General features: G+C 33.8%; 1 protein-coding gene across 1 annotated transcript in view; it reads right to left on the reverse strand.

Moving 5' to 3' along the window:
* Nucleotides 1-782: 782 nt before the first annotated feature.
* Nucleotides 783-23,777, reverse strand: part of LOC128552042 (E3 ubiquitin-protein ligase rnf213-alpha-like) — a gene marked incomplete at both ends in the record, with an annotated part of 66,050 nt that continues 43,055 nt past the window's right edge. The window contains 13 exon segments of the mRNA XM_053533041.1: nt 783-949; nt 6,098-6,241; nt 6,594-6,686; nt 6,911-7,124; nt 7,375-7,643; nt 8,679-8,801; nt 9,081-9,201; nt 9,630-9,755; nt 13,951-14,148; nt 14,270-14,376; nt 22,664-22,832; nt 23,086-23,257; nt 23,479-23,578. Coding sequence (XP_053389016.1) covers nt 783-949; nt 6,098-6,241; nt 6,594-6,686; nt 6,911-7,124; nt 7,375-7,643; nt 8,679-8,801; nt 9,081-9,201; nt 9,630-9,755; nt 13,951-14,148; nt 14,270-14,376; nt 22,664-22,832; nt 23,086-23,257; nt 23,479-23,578 — 2,003 coding nt within the window.

Below are 23,777 nucleotides of genomic sequence, written 5' to 3' on the forward strand. Positions count from 1 at the left end.
TATAAGTCTATGTAAAACTTGTGACCCCCGGGGCGGGGCCTCTTTTCACCCCTGGGGCACAATGAGAACAATCTTGATAGAGGACTATAAAATGATGTCACAAGCCAAATATCACGGCTCTACGCCTTGCGGTTTTGGACAAGAAGATTTTTAAAGTTTTTCCTTTTGGTTGCCATGGCAACCAGACTTCTGCATGAAATTCAATTTTTTGAACAATTTTGAAAGTAGGCCACCCAAGAATCATTCCTGTGAAGTTTAGTGTAATTCTGCTCAGTGGTTTTCAAGAATAAGATTTTTTTCGAAAAAGTTGACGGACGGACGACGCACGTCACACGACGGCCATTGAGCAGTCACAAAAGCTCACCATAAGCCTTTGGCTCAGGTGAGCTAAAAATAAAGTGTTATACCGTTTTGAGATGTTTTGTCAATATACATCTTAAAAGGCTCTAGTGAATTTGGAAGCTGTTTTTTGAACTACTACATGTATCAAGATGTTAAAACAAATATAACTATCATCTTTGCCTTTCTGATTTGTTATGTATGACCGTTTCCATTTTATATATTCATATGAAATGCAATAAATTTGATGATTTTTATTTCACGCAATTGTATTATCCAACGCTTTGAGCAATATTTATCAGTAATTTTGTCATAGTGTATCAATTTATTTCTTATACCTAGATATGCTTTAAAATACTTTTTCCATGAAGAGACATTTATATTATACCATTTTACCGCTTTATTCGGAAGAGATGAATTATAAAGATCTGATAGTCAATTACCTGTCAATTTCGTGCAAAATCTGTTCTGGTCCTAAGGGAAGTAGACAAGGCTCACGGAAATAATTTGCAATGTGCTTCCGATACTTGTCCCTGTCGGTAAGTGAGGCATGGTAACACACTCCAAGCGCGAGAACCAAACAACGGGTTATCTTATCAAGTTTCCTGTCCTTGAATTCAACAATTTAACTGGTCATTTAACATACATGGAAGTGAATATACATCATTATTTGCATAACAAGCCGTGGCCATATACTTATGCTTTGTCAAGGTATAGCTTTGTTAAAATCCATCAAATGTTGATAAATAAATATTTACATTCGCCCTATTCTTTTCCATTGAAAACTATGACGTTAAGCGCGATTCATGGATTTGCTGATCCTATTCTGTCGTTCATTTCGCATGAACACTGAAAAAATATATTTCATTTCTTAATGATATAAGAGTTCCGCTTTAATCGGTGATGGGGGTGGGGTTGGGGCTTGAGGGTTGTTACGCATTTCATTACCTATTATGAACAGACTCAATAAAACCTTCTTTTATTTTTGATTGGTTGCGTTCTATGCGTCCAAAGGATCTTCTTAGGTGGAAAACGCAGATTGCAACGTCATCAAAATCCAGTGCAAATGGTTTAACATATTAAAGAAAAAAATCTTTACCGGCACTGACCTCGATATTTTGGCTAATAATGATCTTTCTTTAAAATTGAACGATTTAGAGGCCAGTGCCTTTGAAGATCTGACATGTACGATGAAAATGTGATATGTTATTGCTGCATATTACAGTGCCGGCTTCAGATCTTCAATTAGCCAAGTGTTGTTTTTTGTTTGTTTCTGATTACAACATCTGTTTATTTTCCCGTCACAGACTTATTATAACATCAGATTGAACAAATTGTTGCAAGTCGTAGTGTTTTAGTAGCGTATATGACTAGGTTCGTGTTGCTTCTTCGAATTTGACCACATCTAACAGCTGCTTTTGTATTTTAGAACTACTGGCTATCATTTGGACTTTTTCTCTTCATTAAACCATTGTATTATTTGTTGAACTCTGTTAAAGCTCTATACATCAGTAACGAACGTACGGACATATGGACTAAACGATCACAATATATTTCCGATTGCCAAAAAGAACAGTGCTGACTCTTTAGTATGATAGGGGATAAACTTTAATCGGACAATAAATGTAATACGAATGAACAAAACAAAGGAATACTTCTATAAAAATATGAAAACACTTAAAATCCTAGTTGAAACTTTTTGACTTCAATTGATATGCATATTGTAAGAAATGAATTATAGTTTACTGTCATTTGCAATTGAAAACATCTCACATATGAATGGTTTCTTGGCAAACATTATAAGCAAAAAGCTTCCAATATTGTTTCTTTTGTGTGTTACACAACTATTTTCCGCGGTTATAAGTAATCACAGGATCAATGTTGCAAGAAATTAACTGTTAAAATCTATACTAGTAATTTCCATACGGTTTATAGTTTTAGAAATATATTTTCAGAAATATGGACAATTGAGCACTGTTTGGTAGATATCGCAGACAAGTAGTGCAAAACGACAAGATGACACGGCCGTTACCAGTGTTGCGAAAGGTGTTTCATGACACGGCTAACTTGGCATGACACAGGTCAGTTTCATTTCTTATCTATCTATATATACTGAAATTACTAATGGGCCGACTACTGACGGATAGAACTTCTAAATCAGGTATGTCAATATGTTTCACGCGTGGTGACATTCACTAACTTTCATACAAACATGTATACATCAAACAGTAATAACAAATCTGATGAGAAAATTATATAAAGCATGTCGCGCATGCAAATACTCTGTTGACTGCATGATGCAAGAATCGCATTATGTTGTATTAGTCAGACATTCATATTATTTTCAGTTGTGCCTCATTTTTCAAATGTACCCGAATTAAACGGCTAGGTGCATGCCCAAACCTTTTCTATCAATTCAGAAAATTCAGGGAAAACTTCTGTCACTAGATTGAAATATTAAGCTCTATTGTATCAGTATAATATTTTATTCTAATGAGCATTTACAGAGGACATGTGCCATACAATGTTCATATCATTCTTGTTATGACATGCATAAACAAGACTCATTTGAAAACTTGGAATCAGACTTATATTTGAAATAAGTTTTGTAATGCAATTAAATGAAAATATGTTAATTACTGAATCACTGATTTACTACAAAGACCAATAAACATTTTCAACATGAAGAAATGAATCTTTGCAAGAAAGAAGTAACTTTATCCTTATGTGGGTTAAATTGTCAAGTCATGATAATTAAATATTACAGAAAAATGAAGAATTTCAGGGTTTTCTTTTAGTATTTATAACTTACACTTAACATTTACCGCTGATTCAACCGCGGAAACTGGTTGTGTAACACAACAATAATCAATTTTGGAAGCCTTTTGCTGATATTAATCATCCAGAAACCATGCAAACTATGTCATACCACAGGCGGATTGACAAGGAAAGCTTAGATGTACTAGGCAAACAAGAAACGGATATTGTTCCACAAATTGTAGATAAATAGTCAGTCACGTGAAGATGTAGGGGAGATATTTCCAAATATAAATTTACAAATAACAGTCACCTGTATTTTACGTCTTATAATATCTATTTTGCTGGGAGTCAAAAAGTTGTAATAGGGATTTTCAGACCTTTCACATTTTGATAGAAGTATTTTTTGTAAAACAATATTTGTTTATTTTCTCGTCACATATATGTAATAATGTCAGATTGAATGCACTGTTGCTAGGATGAAAGGGTATTATATAAATATCTAGTAGCGTACGGGACAAGGTTCGGGTAGCTCCTTCGAATTTGAAGGGCAAATAATAGTTACATTTATCCGCTGACTGTTGATTACTGCCTTTGTATTTTAAAAATACTGGCTATTTTATAGACTTTGTCACTCCTACAAATCATTTTATTGTTTGTTAAACTCTGTCAAAACGCCATACATCAGTGACGGACGAACGGACAGACTAAGAGATCACAATATATTTCAGATGCCCAAACGCACAGAGGATGACTCTACAGTATGATTAGGGACAACTATAATGGGACACAAAACGGAGAAAAATTAGGAAAATGTATACTACATTTTAATAATCCTAACAGTTTTACGCATGGCACTATTTTTAACGAAAAGTAAGATGCAAATTCTATAAAACGGTATGAAATAATCAATATTCACATACTATACGTGTGGAGAGGTGTCGGCGACTGGACAAATTATCAAAATATTAATTAACATTACTTATTTAGATCATGACTAAACTCGTGAATGACGCAATAACTTATCATTCTGACAAAATTTTTAAGGATTATTTTCTGGCTTAAATAGTGCATGCTAATTTAGAGTGTTCTCCATCAAAATCGTCAGTGTGAATGTTTTTATTTTATTATTGTTTTCTGTTTGGAATGGTATATCATCGAACATCCTTAAAACTTTAAATAAAAAACAACGGTTAAGTATTATGCTAGTCACTTCTTTTCACGAAAATACGGCAAAATTCACTTTCTCAGACAAAAGTTGGAGTTGCTTATGCCCTATTTGCCAACAAGAAACATGCTATACGTAAAAACATTGAACACTATCGCTAAATAGTATACACCGTGGCGGATACGGTGCTGTTTATCCCGAGTCGAAAGCTGCAGTAATAAAAAAGACCTTACACCTTTCTTACCCGGAGCGGCGTTAATTATTGTCTGGACAACTCATTTGCATTGGTTTTTGATGACGTTGCAATCTGTATTTACGCTGACGCTTTTATACAAGAATATTCAACTCTTATTTAACCATACACAGTGTTAACAATGTAAAGAGTTGCAATTGTGGGAAACATTTGACATGTATAATTCAAAAACGAAACAAAAAGTTGCGTTTGATCGATATAATCACGGGTACTAAACAATGTCTGCTTCCGGTACCGCAGGTACTTCGCCAATGTTGACAAAATGAGCGAGATCGGTAAGTGATTTTGTTTTCATTTTTGACATTTTGATACTGCATGGAGCATTTTTTTTAAAAATCGGGGAAGGTAGCGGGATGTAGTTGTACATTACCCATACATCCATGATAAATTTAGTGGCGGGGGCTTCCATGGCCTGGTGGTTAAGGTCGCTGACTTGAAATCACTTGCCCCTCACCGATGTGGGTTAGAGCCTCACTCGGGGCGTTGAATTCTTCATGTGGGGAAGCCATCCACCTGGCTTACGGAAGGTCGGTGGTTCTACTCAGGTGCCCGCTCGTGATGAAATAATCGCGGAGGGGCACCTGGGGTCTTTCTCCACCATCAAAGCTGGAAAGTTGCCATATGACCGATAATTGTCGGTGCGACGTTAAACCCAACAAAAGAAATTAGTAGCGTATGATTAATTTCCAATAAATGCAAGGAAAAATAAGTTAAGAAGAAAACGTGAAATTTTCTACATCATCGACTGTTTGGACTCATCTCTTCCCGCTGACCCAAGACGTATCGTCTCTGCTCTCGTAAATTATATCTATACGTGACATTCGATCTGTCAAAACATAAAATGTGTCCCGGAAATTCTGAATTTGAAAGTAATGCCAATTTTTTGAGAAGTACCGCAGGCACTTCGATAACGCCACCAGCCCCTTCGAAGTTCCGCATGTACTTTTAAAAGTACCAAGCTGCGAAGGCATAACTTTGGCCGAAAAGTAACCAAATTGCCAAGAACCCCTCATACGATAAAAAATGATATTTACTAAAGATACTACTACACCCCGCTATATTCCCCGATTTTTTACAAAATGCTCCGTGCAGTAAGAAAATGACAAAAAGAAAATAAACTCACCGATCTCACTCCTTTTGACAACATTGGCGAAGTACCTTTGGTATCGGAAGCGAAGTTTTTCCTCATCGGCGGTACCGCAGTTTAGTACCCGTAATGCAAAAGTAGTCTCATAAATAAATAATATCTAAAGTTGTTTTAAACTGCAAATAAAATTTATATCGCTGTTTCACTGATTAAACGAATATAATCATTCAATAGTTTCGCAATAGTAAGATAAAAGCTACAAAACGTGTTTCCCTTGTATAAAAATGTAAGGTATGTAATAACAAAATGATCAACTAAAACGAGATACGCTACTGAACGTCTCTCAAAACAAGAAAAACTTTTCAGCAATATCCCAATGGTGTGAACCTCAAAAGATAACGTATATGTTAACTTATATAACTTCTTTCCATTGTCTCATCCGTTTAAATTAAATAAACGCAATCCTAAAAGTTTATTTTCATTGTAAACATACCTGTGAAACGTTTTGATATACTCTGCTCAGCTTTTTTTTCATAAATATGAACAACTGAGATCTTCTGTTATACAAAGAAAGGAACCAGCACATCACTTTCAGGACCCTGTCAACGTCTCTCAAGGATACGAAACAACATTCATCCTAGTATAATAAAAAGTGCACATACAGACGTTTATATAATACAACTTCTTGCAACATCCCGACATCACATTTTCTTTACAATTTAGAGTCATTAATGTAATATAAAGATAAAAATCCTCTCACAAGGATTTGATTTGTAAGTCTGTATTTTGGTAAACTTATTTTAGAAGATATTACCGTCCATGAATTTATCCAAAATATAACCTAATCTCTCGTAACTTACGAAGCTCCAATTATCATACGCAGACAACACTAAAACTTAAGAATAATGTAGATTATTTTTGAAGAATAGATAATACATTCAGATATCCTCAAAGTTCTTCATTAGGTTCGAGAAAAAGATTGTACGAACCTCTACACCTCGCATATATTCCTGTGACTGGGCGAGGATTGTGCTGATTACTTCGGTCAATTTTTGATTATCCGGTAAGGCGTTCTGTCTTATCTGCATACACATTGTAACAAACTATTACGACATAAAATAAGGGATCATAAAGAAATAAGTTAGGTCTGGGATGTCTTAACATGAACTTAGCAATCTGTTGCTTTTGTATGTTTACATCATATATATGTGCATTTTATCGATGGTTGTTAATTCTAGCAGGAACGAAAGTTTATAGTAATAATACAATACTCAAATACGGTTGAAAAGCTAATATCATTACTTACATATCTTTTCACCATTTGCACGATATACAACTTTTCGACAGATGCATTTAACTGTCCAAAGTCCCACACAAATGGCAACAAGCTTGGAGGAAGTGGTTGTACTCTGTATACAAGCTGTCTCATAGCAATTCGACCAAGGACATCAGTTGTCTTCCCTGGATTTGCGTATCCTAGTCCGGCTCTTTCTAATTTTTTTATCAATTTCTTTGGATGCCTAACAAATATTTCAATAATTGTTATCAATTCGTCTTCACTGCAGTAACGGTTTAGAATGAGGGATTATATGTATATTTCTATGCCTAATATATATTATATTGTATTTTCCCTCTCTGAATAAAACACTCAGCTTATGAAATATTTTCATTTTTGAAATTTAGGAAAATTTAAATATACGTTCCAAACAAAATCATTTTTCATATTTTATTTCGTGTATTAAATTAATATGAAAATGAAATATTAGGTACCTTCTGTATGGATTGCATGCAGCTACAATCTTAAGGTTCTCGCATAGGTTTAATGGTTTACCGTCCATGGTCTTGTCACACATTATTTCTTTGATTAGTCCAATTGATTCGGTCGTATTTGCCTCATCAAAGAACAGTACAGTGTAAACGTTGCGATTAATTTTTTCACGAGTTGAAGACACATGAACACTTTCCTTTTTCTCAGAAGCTCTAGGAACGTCAACTACGAGCATCATGTTCATATCTCCGTCAATGTTTTCACAATGTCCCTATAAAAATTGTTTTGACATCATTATTGAAATAATTTTGCTGTTATTCACTAGATCGAATATGTTAAATAAATATTCTCTATGTTAAAATATCCTCTGCCAAATTTCACATTATATATATATATATATATATATATATATATATATATATATATATATAAATGAAAAACATCCAATGGGTTTCCTCTATCTGTATACAGAAATACAGATAGAGGAAACACATTGGATGTTTTTCTTTTTTATTTATTATATACTTGTCCAGGAGTAACTTTTAATATTTTCTATAATATATATATATATATATAGTAGAGAGAATTTATACGAACTAAATCACCACCACAATATACCAGACTAATTACGGCAAAGCGCCTAGCAGCACAAACGAACACGCACATGCCACATCAAGTCCACTAACCCAATAAGATTAGTTTCGATGCTGCTTTATATACGAGCCCGAATTGTACTACACATTCGTACCGGTTCAACATTTGCATATATATAATCAAATCTCTTTTTTCATGTCTCACAAATCAGTAATGACATTTTAGTCTTTTTAAATGATTGGGACCAGAGAAGCTATATTTTTTTCTCTCTGAAAGTTAACTGGATCTCAATGATACATTGAATATATAGAGATATTTTGCATTAAGGGATATAATTATATTCAGAACAGTTGACTTTCCCATACGTGAGATCCGCTAGGATACATGCTCGCATTATAAATTATTATATAGTTGGGAGAATTTATACGAACTAAATCACCATATATATATATATATATATATAAATTTTTATATGTCTGCCCTGATGATTATGATATGAAACCGGTAGGTAGACAGAAATACAGATAGAGGAAACCCATTGGATGTTTTTCCTTTATATATATATATATATATATATATATATATATATATATAATAGAAAGTATTAAAAGTTACTCCTGGACAAGTATATAATGTAGTATATATATCGCTCTACATAAACAATTTCACCAATATATCGAATACAAGGATATTTTTCTAAATAAATGTATACATTTTTAATAGATGATTCCTCCTCCACCACGTCTACAATGCCTCTTTTCCTATTTTCTCTTGCTATGTTCTCGGCTTCTTTGACCTTCGCTTTTATATCATCGTCAGTTGTTCCACCATGAACCTAAATGAGCATGTGCAGTACGATCAATAATCGTCACATTTTCTTGTTATCATAGGAACTAAAATTTGACTGCTTCAAAAACTATTATATTTGTATAAAATGTAAACAATAATTCGATGTGATCAATTATTTAAAACAATATTGTACTCGTTACATAATTCCAAACGTTTTAACATATACACCTTTTTCACACACGGAAAGGCAAAACGGCAAGTTAAAAACTAGCTTCAAATAAAATACATGATGTAACTCTAGTACGAATAAGTATGATGTACGCACCTTCATTATAATCATATTGGTGGAACCATCTTGTTTTTGATTCATCAAATCACACATGAATTTCACTAATCTTGTTTTCCCACATCCTGTTTCTCCCATGACGATAACGGGTATATCACATCTGAAAAACGCTGCATTATCATTCTATGCACATTTCTTTTTAAAAGAAATATTAATAGCAATTTTGATGTACATTTTTATTGATGTTAACATACTTACGCTAAATAGTAGTCTTCAACGTACTGGATTGTATTTACTTTTTAACATGTTTTACTTTGTCTTAGTGAGAGGAAGCTTCCAGAACAGAGAGGTACATCTTGTTTTAGATACTGGTTTGTCCGGCTACATTAGCCTAGCTTTTTGTGAATTGATAGTCTAGTTCTTTAACGTGCTCAGTCTGTAGGACCGATACAAGTGAAGCCGTCTTTTCTGGACAGAACCAGTACTGACTCTTAGTTAGGTGGGAGACTAGTATATTTGCCTGGACCGCTAATTTCAAAAATTTAAAAGTATCTCATTTTAACATACAATATAATATCTACAATTTACCTGAACCGCATGTAAATCGCCATTATTTTCTTTGCATTGTCAGTGGTCAACTCATATGTTTCGTCTGGGTCTGTTTCAGGTATAGGCATATCCATCACCCTACAAAGGCGTTCTATCCTTTCGCTTCTACAAAATGACAAAACGTTCTGAAACACGCTGGTTTCCTCATGTGCATAAAATAATACATAAAACAATGGAATTGTAGTATATATCAAACCATGGGTTGGTTTAGTACATTTCACTTGGTCATTCTGGACAAAAACTCTCATAAATTATATGTTTTTTACTGTAAAAGATAAAACTAATAGTAAATCTGCAACAAATTAAACTGAAGTTTTTACAAATAGATGACCCTACCAAACATCTTTCGTCAATGAAGCGTTCAAACGACTGCGCGCTCAAATGTTTTAAAGTATTACCCTTTCCATCTAAATAAGAATAGCTTACATATCAAAGGTGAATGTCAATTTTCACAAATGTTTTAAGTTGAAAAGGGGCATATTGTTCATAATATGTAAAGAACATATATGGAACCTTGTTAGGGCAGTCAACTTTTGATGACAGAGACGTGCGTGGAGTGTAATGTAAACCTTTCTTGCTGATGATTATGCTAATACGCAAAACTCAGGAAATTTCAAAAAGGTAAAGAAGGTTCTATATTCACTGATATTCGGGTCCAAATTAGTTATCCCGTTCCAAGGTATATATCCAGCGCTTTTGTACCAGTTTGTATCGCTTAATTGTTTCACTTTTCCATTTGAAACTGATGACTTTCACTAGCTTAACGCCCATTTTCACTGATTGGTTTTACATTATAACGTAATATGAGTACATATAATAGAGTTCCGAAATTAATTCTTCTACTTCTTCGGTTACACTCTGTACCTTCTGTACACATGCCTAAAGACAACAGTAATTTTTAAGCCATACACCTTCTATCAGCCTTTCTCCATTAAAGTTATTTTCCTCGTACTAAATGAAATTCTACAACTGTTCAGTAATCTGCAATTTTGTCTTTCACGTTGAAACTCGAAAATGTAGACAACAAGTGCAATTCTGAGAAGCACGGTTGTTTCAGTTAACGGACTGGTCTACCACATGTTTTACTTCAAATGTTAACGGCAATACTTTTAGAGTCAAACTAAATTCTAACTTTGATTGAAACATCTTTGACATGATTTATATACTGACGTGAATTACTGCGCCCTACTGTTGTATTCAGTACGTTAGGTTTGGGAATGCAGAATTCCTACAAGTCATTTGTATATTCCCATTGGAACAAAATGTTCACCCCTTGTCTTGTTTTCATATTGTTATGAAAAACATTTCATGCTGAGCCTTTCTACAGATACGCAAGCAGACATAATTGCTACATTTAACAATATATCAAGCTATCTGGTCGATATTCTTGATTTGGATTATACGATGGATTTTTTGCTCAAGTATTGGGCATTTATTATCCCCGGGAGTTCCAGTTCAACGAACCAGCAATACGGATACTACCGGTACTTTCTATTTATGACACTACCAAAATTTATGACAAAGGGGATGACTGTAAATTTCCCCCATTTTGACGGGAATGTACCTCAGGCAACATGGGATACATATTTCTCAATTCATTCCATTTGGGTTTTAAATGACTGCAAATAAGCTTCTTCAGCAAGGCTACCGTTACTATAAACTACATAAATATTTTCCTAAAATTTTCTAAAATTCAACCGTAATTTGAAGACACTTCTGCGTGAAGGTTTATCAACACCTGACTTTTATGGGGATGTTGATTACAAACTTCGTAATATTTTTGGTCATGGTAATTTCCCAACTGTACTTGGTAAAGGTATAAACTGTTTTTTGTGTTCAACCCTTTTACAGCTGTTTATATAAATTTAAGAACATTTTTGTGTTTTACATGCCATGCCTTCTTTTGTCATTGGGTGTGTTTAGGATTCGCAAAGAGGGTAAAACGTTAATTACACCGTCCTGTGACTTTTGAACATGTTGGGGTCATAAGTGTGGCTAGGTAAGCACCATAAACCGGTTTAAGCTTCCAATTGATGGGTTTGCCACTGGCTCTTCCAAGGAAGTATCCCACTCTATGTTACTTTGTTTGTTCGTTTTGTCCTCATGTATTTGTTTTGTCCGAGTCTGTGTGTGAGTTTGTGAATGTGTGCTTGTCTTGTGCACGTCTGCATGCTGTGGGCTGCACTTTTTGTTTGGGTGGGGTGGGGGGAGTGAGGGGGTGTATATGTGTGTTTGGAACGTAGATTTGCCTGCTGGATGTTCAACCTTGTTTTTTTTATAGATTTGTTCAAAATTGCTTTGTTTGTTCGTTTTGACATCATGTTTTTGTTTTATCTAAGTCTGAAAGTGTGTCTGTGTACAGAACATGTGCTGGTCTTGTGCAAGTCCGCGTGATGTGGGTTGCACTTTGGGGAAAATGATAGTTTGGAACATGAATTTGCCTACTGGATATTCATCTTTATTTTTATACATTTGATCAAATGTTTGCTGATACGAGGGTCGAGCAAAAAAATTCTGTCATTGGGTTCGAATTTCTTAAATGCTACGTTTTATCAAAATTATTTTTATTACAAACCTTCAAAGTATTCCTGCTTTACCGAAACACACTTTTGTAACTGTTTTTCCCAATCTCAAAAAGCAGATTAGTAGTCTTCTTTTGGTATCTGTTTGTGACACTGATAAATGGCGCTGCCAAGAGAACTTCTGGACTTATATTTCTTTCCAGAAATCATGTTCTTAAGCCTTGGAAATAAAACAAGTCACAGGGACTCAGGTCAGGTGAATAAGGTGAATGGTTTACAACTTCCACCTTTTCAGAAGCTAAAAAAGACTTAACAACCTCGCACTTGTGAGAGGAGGCGTTGTCGTGTATACGATGGACTCCACCCATCCTTTGCTTGGACATTTCTAATTGTAAAACTTTTTCACTTTCTTCAGTACAGAGTTCTTGTACATGTTGTAGGCACTTGAACGACTGGTACACTAGAATTGAAGAACATTGCGTACAACATCTTTTTTGGAACGTATGGTTCTCTTGGCAATAAGGGGCGTTTTTGATCTTTTCGCTTCCATTGTTTATTATTAGCCCTTCTTTGTGGCTCAAACATGTGCACCCAGGTTTCGTCACCTGTTAGCAAGTTAGAAATAACCCGACTATCACAGCCTTTGTATGTTTTCAAAAGTTCCCGGGCACATTTAAGGCGTTGTTTCTTTTGCTCCTCAGTGAGCAAATGAGGTACCCACCTAGCGCAAACCTTTCTCAGGTCCAAACGCTTTTTCAGAATTGTTTGCACACTGCCTTCTGATACGCAAGTACAACTGGCTATATCTTTCACCGACAATTGCGACCACAGCTTTTACAGCAGAACGGGTATCATCTTCGACAGATAATTTCCCAGCTTTAAAAGCTTTAACCCACCTAAAAACTGTGCGCATTGAAATGGCCTAAGTTCCATATATACCACACAATTCATCAAATATCTGATTTGAATCTACATCAAGCTTAATGCGGCATTTAATATAATTACGAATTCCAGTCTTTTCGTCCATTTTACAATGTGACAAGTAAATTGGTCAGTGTATATGACTGCATGTATTTCAATTTGAAATTTGCACGAAATAAACAGATATCGTTAGCAATTGGACACACCATTCGAGTGCAATGAAGCGTTTTAAAAAATACCTGGGATAAAACTACGGAAGCCCATTAGTGACAGAACTTTTTGCAGGACCCTTGTAGTATGCAAAGTCTGTTCAGTGATTGCTAGTATGTACGATTGACGAAACGACTACGTTGGAAACAATGTTAACTATAGGTATGTAATCTGGTATTTCAGGTCATCGTATGATGTTAAAGTCTTGTGTGAAGTTCAAGTGCATTATAAAAACATTAACTGTCACGACTCCTTTCATGAACGTTATAAATTATAAAAATGCAAAGGTTATGATTTAGAATGAAAACGCTAATGAACAGCACGAGGCGGCTTGGTTTTGTTATATATTTACTTTCTCCTCAAATGGCAGTTAAGCATTAGACGATAAATTCGCCAATGTCATTTAAAATTAATACCAATTTTAATTGAAATCCAATCATTAGCTTTACATGAGAAATTTTGACAAACATTAAATTTGTGAAAGACGAAGAGAAAAACAGAAGTAAACACTGACATGTGTGATCAAAACTCTTGAGCTACAATTCTTCTGTGCGGCTTTAATTACCTCTCCTGTCACATGAAGAGATATAACTAACGGTTCGATAAAGCACATTAATGCTTGCAAAACGGTTTAAATCCAAGATTACCTATCAAGATGGTCGAAGTTTTCCTGAATTGGAACCTGGTTATTTAAAAGAGCATCATATAGTCTGTGATGCATTATGGCTCTCTCAAGTGGTTCGTTTGTCTGTTGATCTATCAAATCCATTGTCTCAGGATCGATGTAGAAACCAAGAAAAGTGAATGTCTGACCATCCGCATTGAAGAATATATAAGGATGTGGACTGCAATGAAAGAAATATATAAACACCTTAAGCAAGGTCAGTCATCTAAAATCTAAAAGCTATGTATTCCTTGTTGTGTGATATGACGTGTTTTCATAAATACGCAAATATTGCAATATACCTGCTTTCCCAAGTTCTTCTCATTTTAAATGCCTTTAGCAAGTCCTCATCACTTTTCACTTCTCCAGCATTTTCTTCGCTCATATTAAGGGATCTGCTTGAAAAGTCCTGAAAATAATGACAATGATTTAAATGGTATGATTTTGTATTTAACTTGCATAAAAACTTCATACAAGTGTTGAAAATGATTTAATCTAAATACCTAATAACGTACTGTACATTTACATTTACATCTAAGTAAAAGATTAAGATAATGATACGATTACATAGGCATTGACACATTTCTCCAAACATCGGAACTGTCGTTATAAAAATGTTTAAGACGGGATAAGATGATTTCGCTCTTAAAATGCTTGTTACTTAAACAACTACAGCTAACACATTATAAGATTTTAAAAATGAGTTATGTTTTTAATTAGCACACACTTCAAACATTCTATAACATTTAATCCTTATGAAAATGTTGTTTTCGTATTTCAAATTATCAAATGCAACTGACGTGCTTGTTTTATATTTTATGTAGAGTAAGGCATTATGCACTATTTCTGTTGCGTATCGACATTTATTTCCGCGTGGTGTTTTGAATGGTTTAATTCTTAGTATTCAGTAATAAATTGTCTACTTGGGTATTGCTACTTCCTTGATATATAATTACCATCAGTCAGTTATACATTTTTTTGCTGATTTCCCATTTGAAAATAATTAGCCAGCTTTTAAGAAAGAAGTCCGAACTTAGCATGAGTAACATTTTTTTCACCATTTATTTTCAATATAATGCATAGCAAACAGAACTGAGTCTGACCTGAAAAATTTTGTTTAACAAATTACGTTTTGAATAATTATCATGAGAGTATCCTATAGCGTTAAATACAATAACGATGCTTATATAATTAGCAACACACCTAAACTTAATTTCAAAAATAAGGACAATGCTGATATTTTAACAAAGATGTCACTAATATGCGACAACTTTATATAAAGTACTTCTTGACCAGTATTTGTTTCGATGTATTAAGCCCAGTTACAAAAATGCGGCTCAAAAGAAACTGTACATCTGTTATGTCGTTATAAAATATGAGGTGTATTTAAAGGCCCCATAGTCCGGCTTTTTTCATGACATTAATAAAGAAATTTATCTCCATAAAATAGCTGCGACCATTTGAACCTTATATACTGTCCAACATTTCCAAATTACACTATACATAACCCTATATGTATCAGAATTACGATTTCAAGGTAGCATTCAGGTAACTTTATTATTAGCCATTAATGTTTCAGTTTTACCCTGATACCGAATAGTTTTACTATTGCCCAGTTGTTAAAAACTTTCGTTAAATTTAACGAATCGTTAACTTAACGGTTGTTTACTTTTGGTTATTACGTTACCTTACTCACTGTTAAATTTTCGGTTGTTAAAGGCACTGTTAACATTTTCGTTAGCTAACGAAGCGTCAAATCCTTTAACGAATCGTTGAAAATTTAACAAGGACATCATATTCCAATATACACAACTTTTTGCACTTTCTCTTTGAGCATTGAAAAAATGCTTCAACACCAAAATCTGTGTCATCTCATATGTTACCACACTCCATAAACAAAACTTATCTTTCTTCTAGTCAGGCCATTACATGTATCTTGCATATTTGTATGCAGTCCTTGTTTCTTCTCTAGCAATGCCACTTGCTTTTTGTAGATTTAACTGGCGTAAGTTCATTTAGTTGATTGTTGTTCTAGTACACAATACAAAACAATAAGTCAACAATATGTAAGGTGCCAAAATATTCGTTCATGTTTTTGTGTCACACGTTTTCGCGACAATCTGTTTTGTTATTCACCATAGTTTATGATATCCACTTCATAACCCAATATTTCCTAGTCATTTGTAATACATTCGTATTTAGATATAATTACGCATGTTAAATATTTTTGATGTTTTACATCTGACAAGATCTGTTAAGGAAGTATTGACTTGACTGACTCCCTTTGATATCTGAGGCCCCACCTTCGGGTATTTTTTTCTTTAAGACGGCGAATCAGCTTTGTGTCATCACCGACCATTTGCACTTACTTTAATAAATATTTTGGAATATAAAAACAATTATTACAAGAATGTTACTTGTTTGATAAATTATATGTAAAGCAGCAATTTTAGAGAAATATAAGTGCCTAAATATATATTAAAAAAATGTTGATCTTAGTTTAATCGTTATGAAATGGCTAATGACCAAATGCCTTTTTAAAATGCTTTTTTTTTCTATTTCTATGTTTGAACATAGATCTACTAGTTCCTGTTTGAACATTATCATCTTAGTAATCGCTCACTTTTGAAGAATGTACTCGCAATTAAAACCAGAATTACTTCTTTAAATAAATGTCTATAAACAGAATATATATGGAAAGAGAATAATGTCATTAGTTATATGTTGATTAAATTTTACCCCAAATTGTGACCTTTACACTTCAGATGGGGGCTTGGGTTTTGTGCATGGCATTCCGTCTCGTTTAAAGGAAAAATTTTATGCAAAATAAAAGTAAGATTGCTACATTCATATCAAAGTTTCTGACATGACATTTGATTCCAAAAGTGTGAGGTTTCGAGCGCAGAATTCTATCACACTGAGGCTAAACATTTTTGCCAAATATAAAAAGATTGCTCCGTGCATACACGAAACAGTTATTTTGAAAAGTTGCAAACGTTTCAATAGAAAAAAAAACAGCAAACGATTTTTAAAGAATTTGACTCAATATTTAAGTGACCAATATGATTATGTCAAAAACTTAAAATACAGACATTATAGATATAAATACTATGAAAACAGTTCATAGGAATGAAATCTTATCCCAACAATAAAAAAAATATAAATTTAACACTTTTTAAAAGATTTTGTTTCAAATTATGCTACATTAAGTACCAGTTTATAGACACAAATGACTCAAAATGTGTATTTTTGTTTTTATTCCATTAAAATTGGACCAGTGAGTCAAAACTAGATGTTTGGCTGTTATGTACATGTATTCCATGCTCTCAAGTCTCAACTCCTGTTTGGAGACATGTATTAGAAACTACTTTCCTTCGAATTAAGATCAAACTAAACCAATGTCTCTTCAGTAGGTGAATTATAAGACAGTAGACTGACATGCTTTTCCTACATGCTGTTTCACTGCAATTATCCTTCTGACAAAAAAAACCTAATAACATTTCCTCTTGTTTTTGTAAATGTGGCATCTGACAGCATTTTATTTACTCAGCGGTCATTAAATTCCCTACATCTATGCACAATAAAATATCTTTATATATTATACTTAAATGAAATGTAATGACTGTTGACAGAAACATAACTAAAAAGTCCAACTTAATTTCCCCAGCCCTAAATCAGTTGCATGCAGTACAAGTAATAGATATAAAGAGTAATGTTTCTGGGAAACTTCAAACTCAGTCCTATAGTCAAATAGTCGAGCATTGAAAGTTTTACAGACAACTTTTGTTTTTATAAAGGACACTCCATCATTTCATTATTCACTTATCTTTTTCCATCCATTCATCAATATTTGAAAAACATTTCAGGGATTGATATTATGTACTAAATGTATACTTTTCCTCTTACTATGTTGAATTACATGGATAAATATGTATGTTAAAACATGTAATGTTAATAAGTAATGTATCCATATAATGAACATATATGTATTACCGTGGTGTCAATGTACTGAAGTGAAATAAAAATTGGAAAAACAAAAAAACTCAGTCCTAGTTTCAAATCCAAGAAGGAAGTTTCAACAGACCTTGCCAGTGGTAGCATGTGACATATCTGGGAAGCAGGTGTGCTTAAACAAAGTTCAAGCTTTCTCTGCGTCTATAGTATATGTAAAATAAATAAGATAAACACTTTTAAACTTTTGCCCAGTACCTAATTAAATTCTAGCAGTAGAAATGCAGCATTTCAATCCCTTTATTAAGAGGAAATCTTTTAACTAACTTTTGTTCCCCTTATTTCGCATGTCATGATCTTTGTGAGTGTAAGATTTTATAGCTTCTCTTTTTATGATTCATAAAATAATAATGATTTCTATTTAAAAGTTGACTGAACAAAGTTTGTAAACTACTCAAAATTCTGTATATCAAAATTATATGTTAGAATGCCATTATGCAGCCTAAATATTTCCATGTTCAGCTTATAGCTGTAACAGAGATACCTGGGTAAATGTAAATCATCAGATTTTAGCCTGAAAGAAGTATCGAACACATTATATTTCTTTTAATTGTTTTTTAATGTGTGAATATGGCCAGTCTATATCCTAGGTCCAATATAATATTCAGTTCCCTGAGAATATCAGTAAAATATACTGGCATTAATATTGTCAATATTACTTTAAAAATGGAGATCACAAAATCTATTGTGACAAATTCTTTATTATCAGTCTAGTGGCTAGTCTACCTCTGACCCCCTTGATAACATGTACCAGTATGTATGTACAGACACTCCACATTTATTTTGAAAGTGACTACAATTGAACCTGCCTTCATGCTTAAAGGAGCAACCTGTCTTAAGGAGCCAATCAGCTAACTTCTCAAACTGACTTTATGTTCCAATTTCAACTTGTCTTAAGCAGTCACCTGCTTTAAACAGCCACTTAATACATGCTTGATTGCAGTCTTAACTTTAAGCTTCCAAAATAGGCATCAAAATATAAAACAATAAATAAACAGTTACAGGAGATATAATGGCACAATAACTCAATGGTTATCTGTGTCTGCTTTGTTCGCAGGAGATCTTAATTTGACCCCTGGCTGTGTCATACCAATGACGTGATAACTTTACTTGTAAAAGTTTAAAGGGACTGACCTCCAGATCGTACGACGACAAAAAAGAAAAAAAAACAGATATCAGAAAATTATTGCTATATTTCTTTTGAAGGCGTTGAAACTTAGTTACTAACAGGTTATAAATTACGAAAAGATATGAGTTAGTTGATTTTACTAATTTTTCCATTCAAAATTGAAAAGCGTTTGTAATGGCGTACCAAAGGTAAACTGCCTTAATTCTAATGCTTAATATTAACCTTCGTGTAGACTAGCTTCTTAGACCATGATATTTTTTATATATATATAATTTTTTTACGTTTGTAAATGTAGCCAGTCTATATCCTATGTCCAATTTCATAGACTGATAATATTACAATCAGTTCTCTGAGAAAATCTCTAAAATAGACTGGCATCACTATTACATAGAATAACAAGCAGCTAACGCCTGACGGCGTTTTGGCCGGGTTTCCCAAATTAGGTGATAATGAGCTAAAGTTCTCATAAAGGCATACAATAAATGACCCCCAAATTAATAAGCACTATTGAAGGAAAAGGGGAAAAAAGAAATGGACAGGTAGAAAATAAAATTTAAGAAATAAATTGGTGTAAAAATATCAAAGTAAGAAAAACAACATTTTCAATGTTTATATCCCTGCGACCTTGCCCTTTGACCCCGAAATCAATAGGGGTCATGTACACAATGTTCAGGTCCCTGTGACCTTGACCTTTGACAGAGTGACCCCACTCTCACTTTGGACCAACTAGGGTAATAGGGGATCATTCTGACCAAGTTTCTTGAAGTTTGGATAAGTAGTTGTTGAGAAATATGAATGAACAAAAAGGTTAACATGAGACTCATTATTCCATCCATCCGCCCGCCCGCCCATTTGCCCGGACAGACCTATTCTACAAGCCGGATTTTTCTTCGAAAACCCGGCCAATAAAAGAAAAATTACAAAAGTTTAAATTTTGTAACAAATTCTTTATTAGCTAGTCTATCCTCCGTGGTGTACTGGTCAAGACCCCTGGAAAATGTTTATTGCCGCGGCTACCCAGGTTCGATTCCCACCCTTTTTGGTCAGGTTTAACGTCGCACCGACACAATTATAGGTCATATGGCGACTTTCCAGCTTTGATGGTGGAGGAAGACCCCAGGTGCCCCTCCATGCATTATTTTATCACGAGCGGGTACCTCGGTAGAACCACCGACCTTCCGTAAGCCAGCTGGATGGCTTCCTCACATGAAGAATTCAACGCTCGAAGTGAGGCTCGAACCAAAATCGATGAGGGGCAAGTGATTTGAAGTCAGCGACCTTAACCACTCAGTCACACATGAATTTGAAGCTTATGTTGTATGTTGATCACATGCTACCTCTAATAATCAAAATAAGAATCCGTCAGAAGAAAGCATTCAATTTTAGATTAATCTATCCACTTGGTTGATTCAGTAATTAATTGTATGTTGTTAACGTCTAATTTTGTTTATATATTATATCTATTTTGGTAATTCAGAGTTTTTTTTATTTTTTTAAATAACAATTATAGGTAAATGTTTATAATATTAATCATACACAGCTAATTAGCACTACAAAATATTTAGTGCTTCTTAATGGTGGCATTAAACTGCATTAAGTAACATTTCCCTTTATAAATACAGCATATGAATCAAGCATGTTTCATACTTAAATGTATGTTTTGCGTTAGTATTAACAGTTTCTACAAGAGAAATAAAGGTATAACATAGGGCATACATTGGCTCGTTTTATACAGGTTTTAGAACATTTTAGATGGTGGGCTATTGCACAAGATTTAGTTTCTGAGTAACTCTTGTCTCATTTACTTTTTTTGAAGATCTATTATATTTCAGAAAATAAAGAAAAGTTTGCACTTGAACTTTATAGAGATTGCTATAAATAAATTATGATGGTTCATCGTAAGGCATTGTGCATTTGCCTATAGGTTTTTCCTTTGTCAAAACAAAATATGTTGTTGATTTTTTTAGAGTTCGCGCTTACTGAACATTGCAAATAACTGCAAACGAATTGGAGATCAACATCTTTACTAGAACTAATGAGAAGGGGTATCTCCTGCTGCTCTCGTCTGCATTACTAACTTTACGAATAAATTATTTGGCATTCAAACCTTAATTCAGCATGAACGTTAGGAAGTATAACGATGAAATATTTGTCTATTGTTTATAAATATTAATATTTCCCCTGCAACCCTATCCTGTATGTTTTATTTTATATATTACACACTAAGCTTGACCCTGAAGACCAGTTTGGTGTTGTCAGTCCTTCAAAACTAAAATGAAATGATATGAAATGCTGAAAAAAACCAACTCACAAAACAAGTTCTCTGTGTAAAATTGTTAAAGGTTTAACAGAATTATTGTAGAATATTTCACCAACAACATATTTTTAACGAAAAATATTAACGATTTCAGGAATATTTCTGTGTTTTTTTCCGTCACGAAAGCAGGTTAGAAATTTACGAATTGATACGACTGTTCCATTTTTTACTAATTTTGACAATATAGTGTTATTCGGACTGAAATAATTGACTATCCTTGAACAAGTTTTATAAATAGCAATTTAGGCCTATTGCCATTTTCTCTTAAATGTTATGGATTTCAAGACGATCTATTTTTCTATGTCGCGAGTTTCTGTCTACAGGTATAAACTCATTGGAGTTTATAAAGATAAAAGTACCGTAAATTAATCGGTTTTGAGACATGAAAAAAGAATCCGTCAGGTTTGACTGTCCAGATTTCGAACGGTTGCGCGAAAATAAAAGCCGCTACGATACCCGGTATTATGCTGAAAAACATCCAAGTGATAGAAAAATGCAACAATGGCAATTCTGTTGTGAATAGACATTAGTAAGAAGGATTTCAACAGTATTTGGTAATAATTCGAATGAGGGATCCTGTAACTTTTACCAACTATTACTGAAAAGCGTTAACTACCTGTTGGTCACCGATATGCACTCGTTTACTGATACATGAAATGTTTGTTACTGTACATGTATTCTAGCATAAAACTGCTGGGTTTTTTGTCGTCTGTATGAGGTGTTTAAACAGAAGCATAAACGTGCTGTTTACGCTGTTCCGTGGCGTAAGCGTATTATGGTCCCATAATGGATAATGCAGTTATAAATGACGTCGACGTGATAAAACAACGCTGAAATCCCCGCGCATTACCTGAACATTTAATGATAGAAAATATATTTATTTTCTAGCTTTTCACACATTTTCTACTAGTATAGTGTTAGCGCATGTTTATTTTGCTTGGGCACCCACCAATCGCACGGAATTCTGCAGATATTATAACACGGAAAAAGAACAGCATAATCCCTATTTCATAGACAAACTTTCAATATTGGAAATGTCAAAATTACCAATATTTCTTAGTCATATATATATGTCCGCCTGTAGACCGAAGCCCGTGACATAGAAAAATGGATCGTCAAGATACCCGCGACATTTAAGAACAACAATGGCATTAGGTGTACTTTGCTATTTATATAATCTGCTCAATGGAAGTCACTTATATGAGTCCGAATAATACTTTTCTTAGCGTGATAACTTACCTGTGACATTTGTAACAGAAATTTTAAAACAAATGTTGAGAAGCCTGGCAACTCCTTTGCCAACACATCACTGACAAATACGTTTCGCTCGAAGTCTCTTAACTGCGTTCGCAAAAACAGAACAAAATGGTAAAGTTCTGACCATGAAGGATGTTTCACACGGCACTGTCTGAAATGAAAATTTATGACACATGGTAGTTTAATAAGACGAAGCTTGCGTATTTCTTAGGAAGAATAGAATAACTTGATAGGATTTTCTTTTATTTTTGTTGACGATTTTGCAAAACATGCACATATATTTTCTATAATCTGGGTATCAACTCAAGATAAAAGTAGGAATATAGAACTTCATAGTTTTTCGTAACTGACTCTAGTAACAAAATATTGTGTGTATCAACAAAATCTTTTCATAAAAATAATACCGTAACAATGTTTTGAGGCATTCGCTTTTAGACGGTGAAGCAGCTCTAAAACTAGAACGTATGTTTATGTTCTTGACACCACGTTCCAACTGTTTTAAGTAAATGTATGTCTTCTGGTACAAATCACTCTCGAACAACATTTGGTCAAACAGTTGATCATCTACGTTCGGATCTATGAAAAAGTATTGCGTTTAATTTTATTCTGATTACTAAAGACAGCTGAGCAAGAAAACGAAGCAAGAAGAATTTAATTCTGACATTTAGAATTTAATCATGTCTTATTTTACAATTTAATGAATATATCTGCTTGAAAGTGCGTTTCTAAAAAGTGATGCATTGTTTGGCCAATTAAATATCACATTATATTAGTTTACAAATTAATTATAATTCAACCTGGTGTAATTTTTCCTTCGTATACGTCCAAACAATCTTGAGGTGACAGGCAAGTGACGTATGGCAGAAATCTGAATATCTGACAAGCGTTTTCGGGTATCTGTTTGAGAAATTAAGATTTGCAAGATATTTTTTTTTTGTTAGGTTTAACTTCAGAAAAGGTGCGTAAGTTTTATTTCAACATTAAAAAAGCCTTTAACCTATATCTAAACAAATTTAATGAAACAAGTATCAGCGTTATCAAAAATACAATTTCCTTCCAAGCAGGAAGGTAAAACACATAGCAATAAACGTTGCAT

This window comes from Mercenaria mercenaria, unplaced genomic scaffold, assembly GCF_021730395.1.
Source record: "Mercenaria mercenaria strain notata unplaced genomic scaffold, MADL_Memer_1 contig_1973, whole genome shotgun sequence".
Taxonomy (NCBI): domain Eukaryota; kingdom Metazoa; phylum Mollusca; class Bivalvia; order Venerida; family Veneridae; genus Mercenaria; species Mercenaria mercenaria.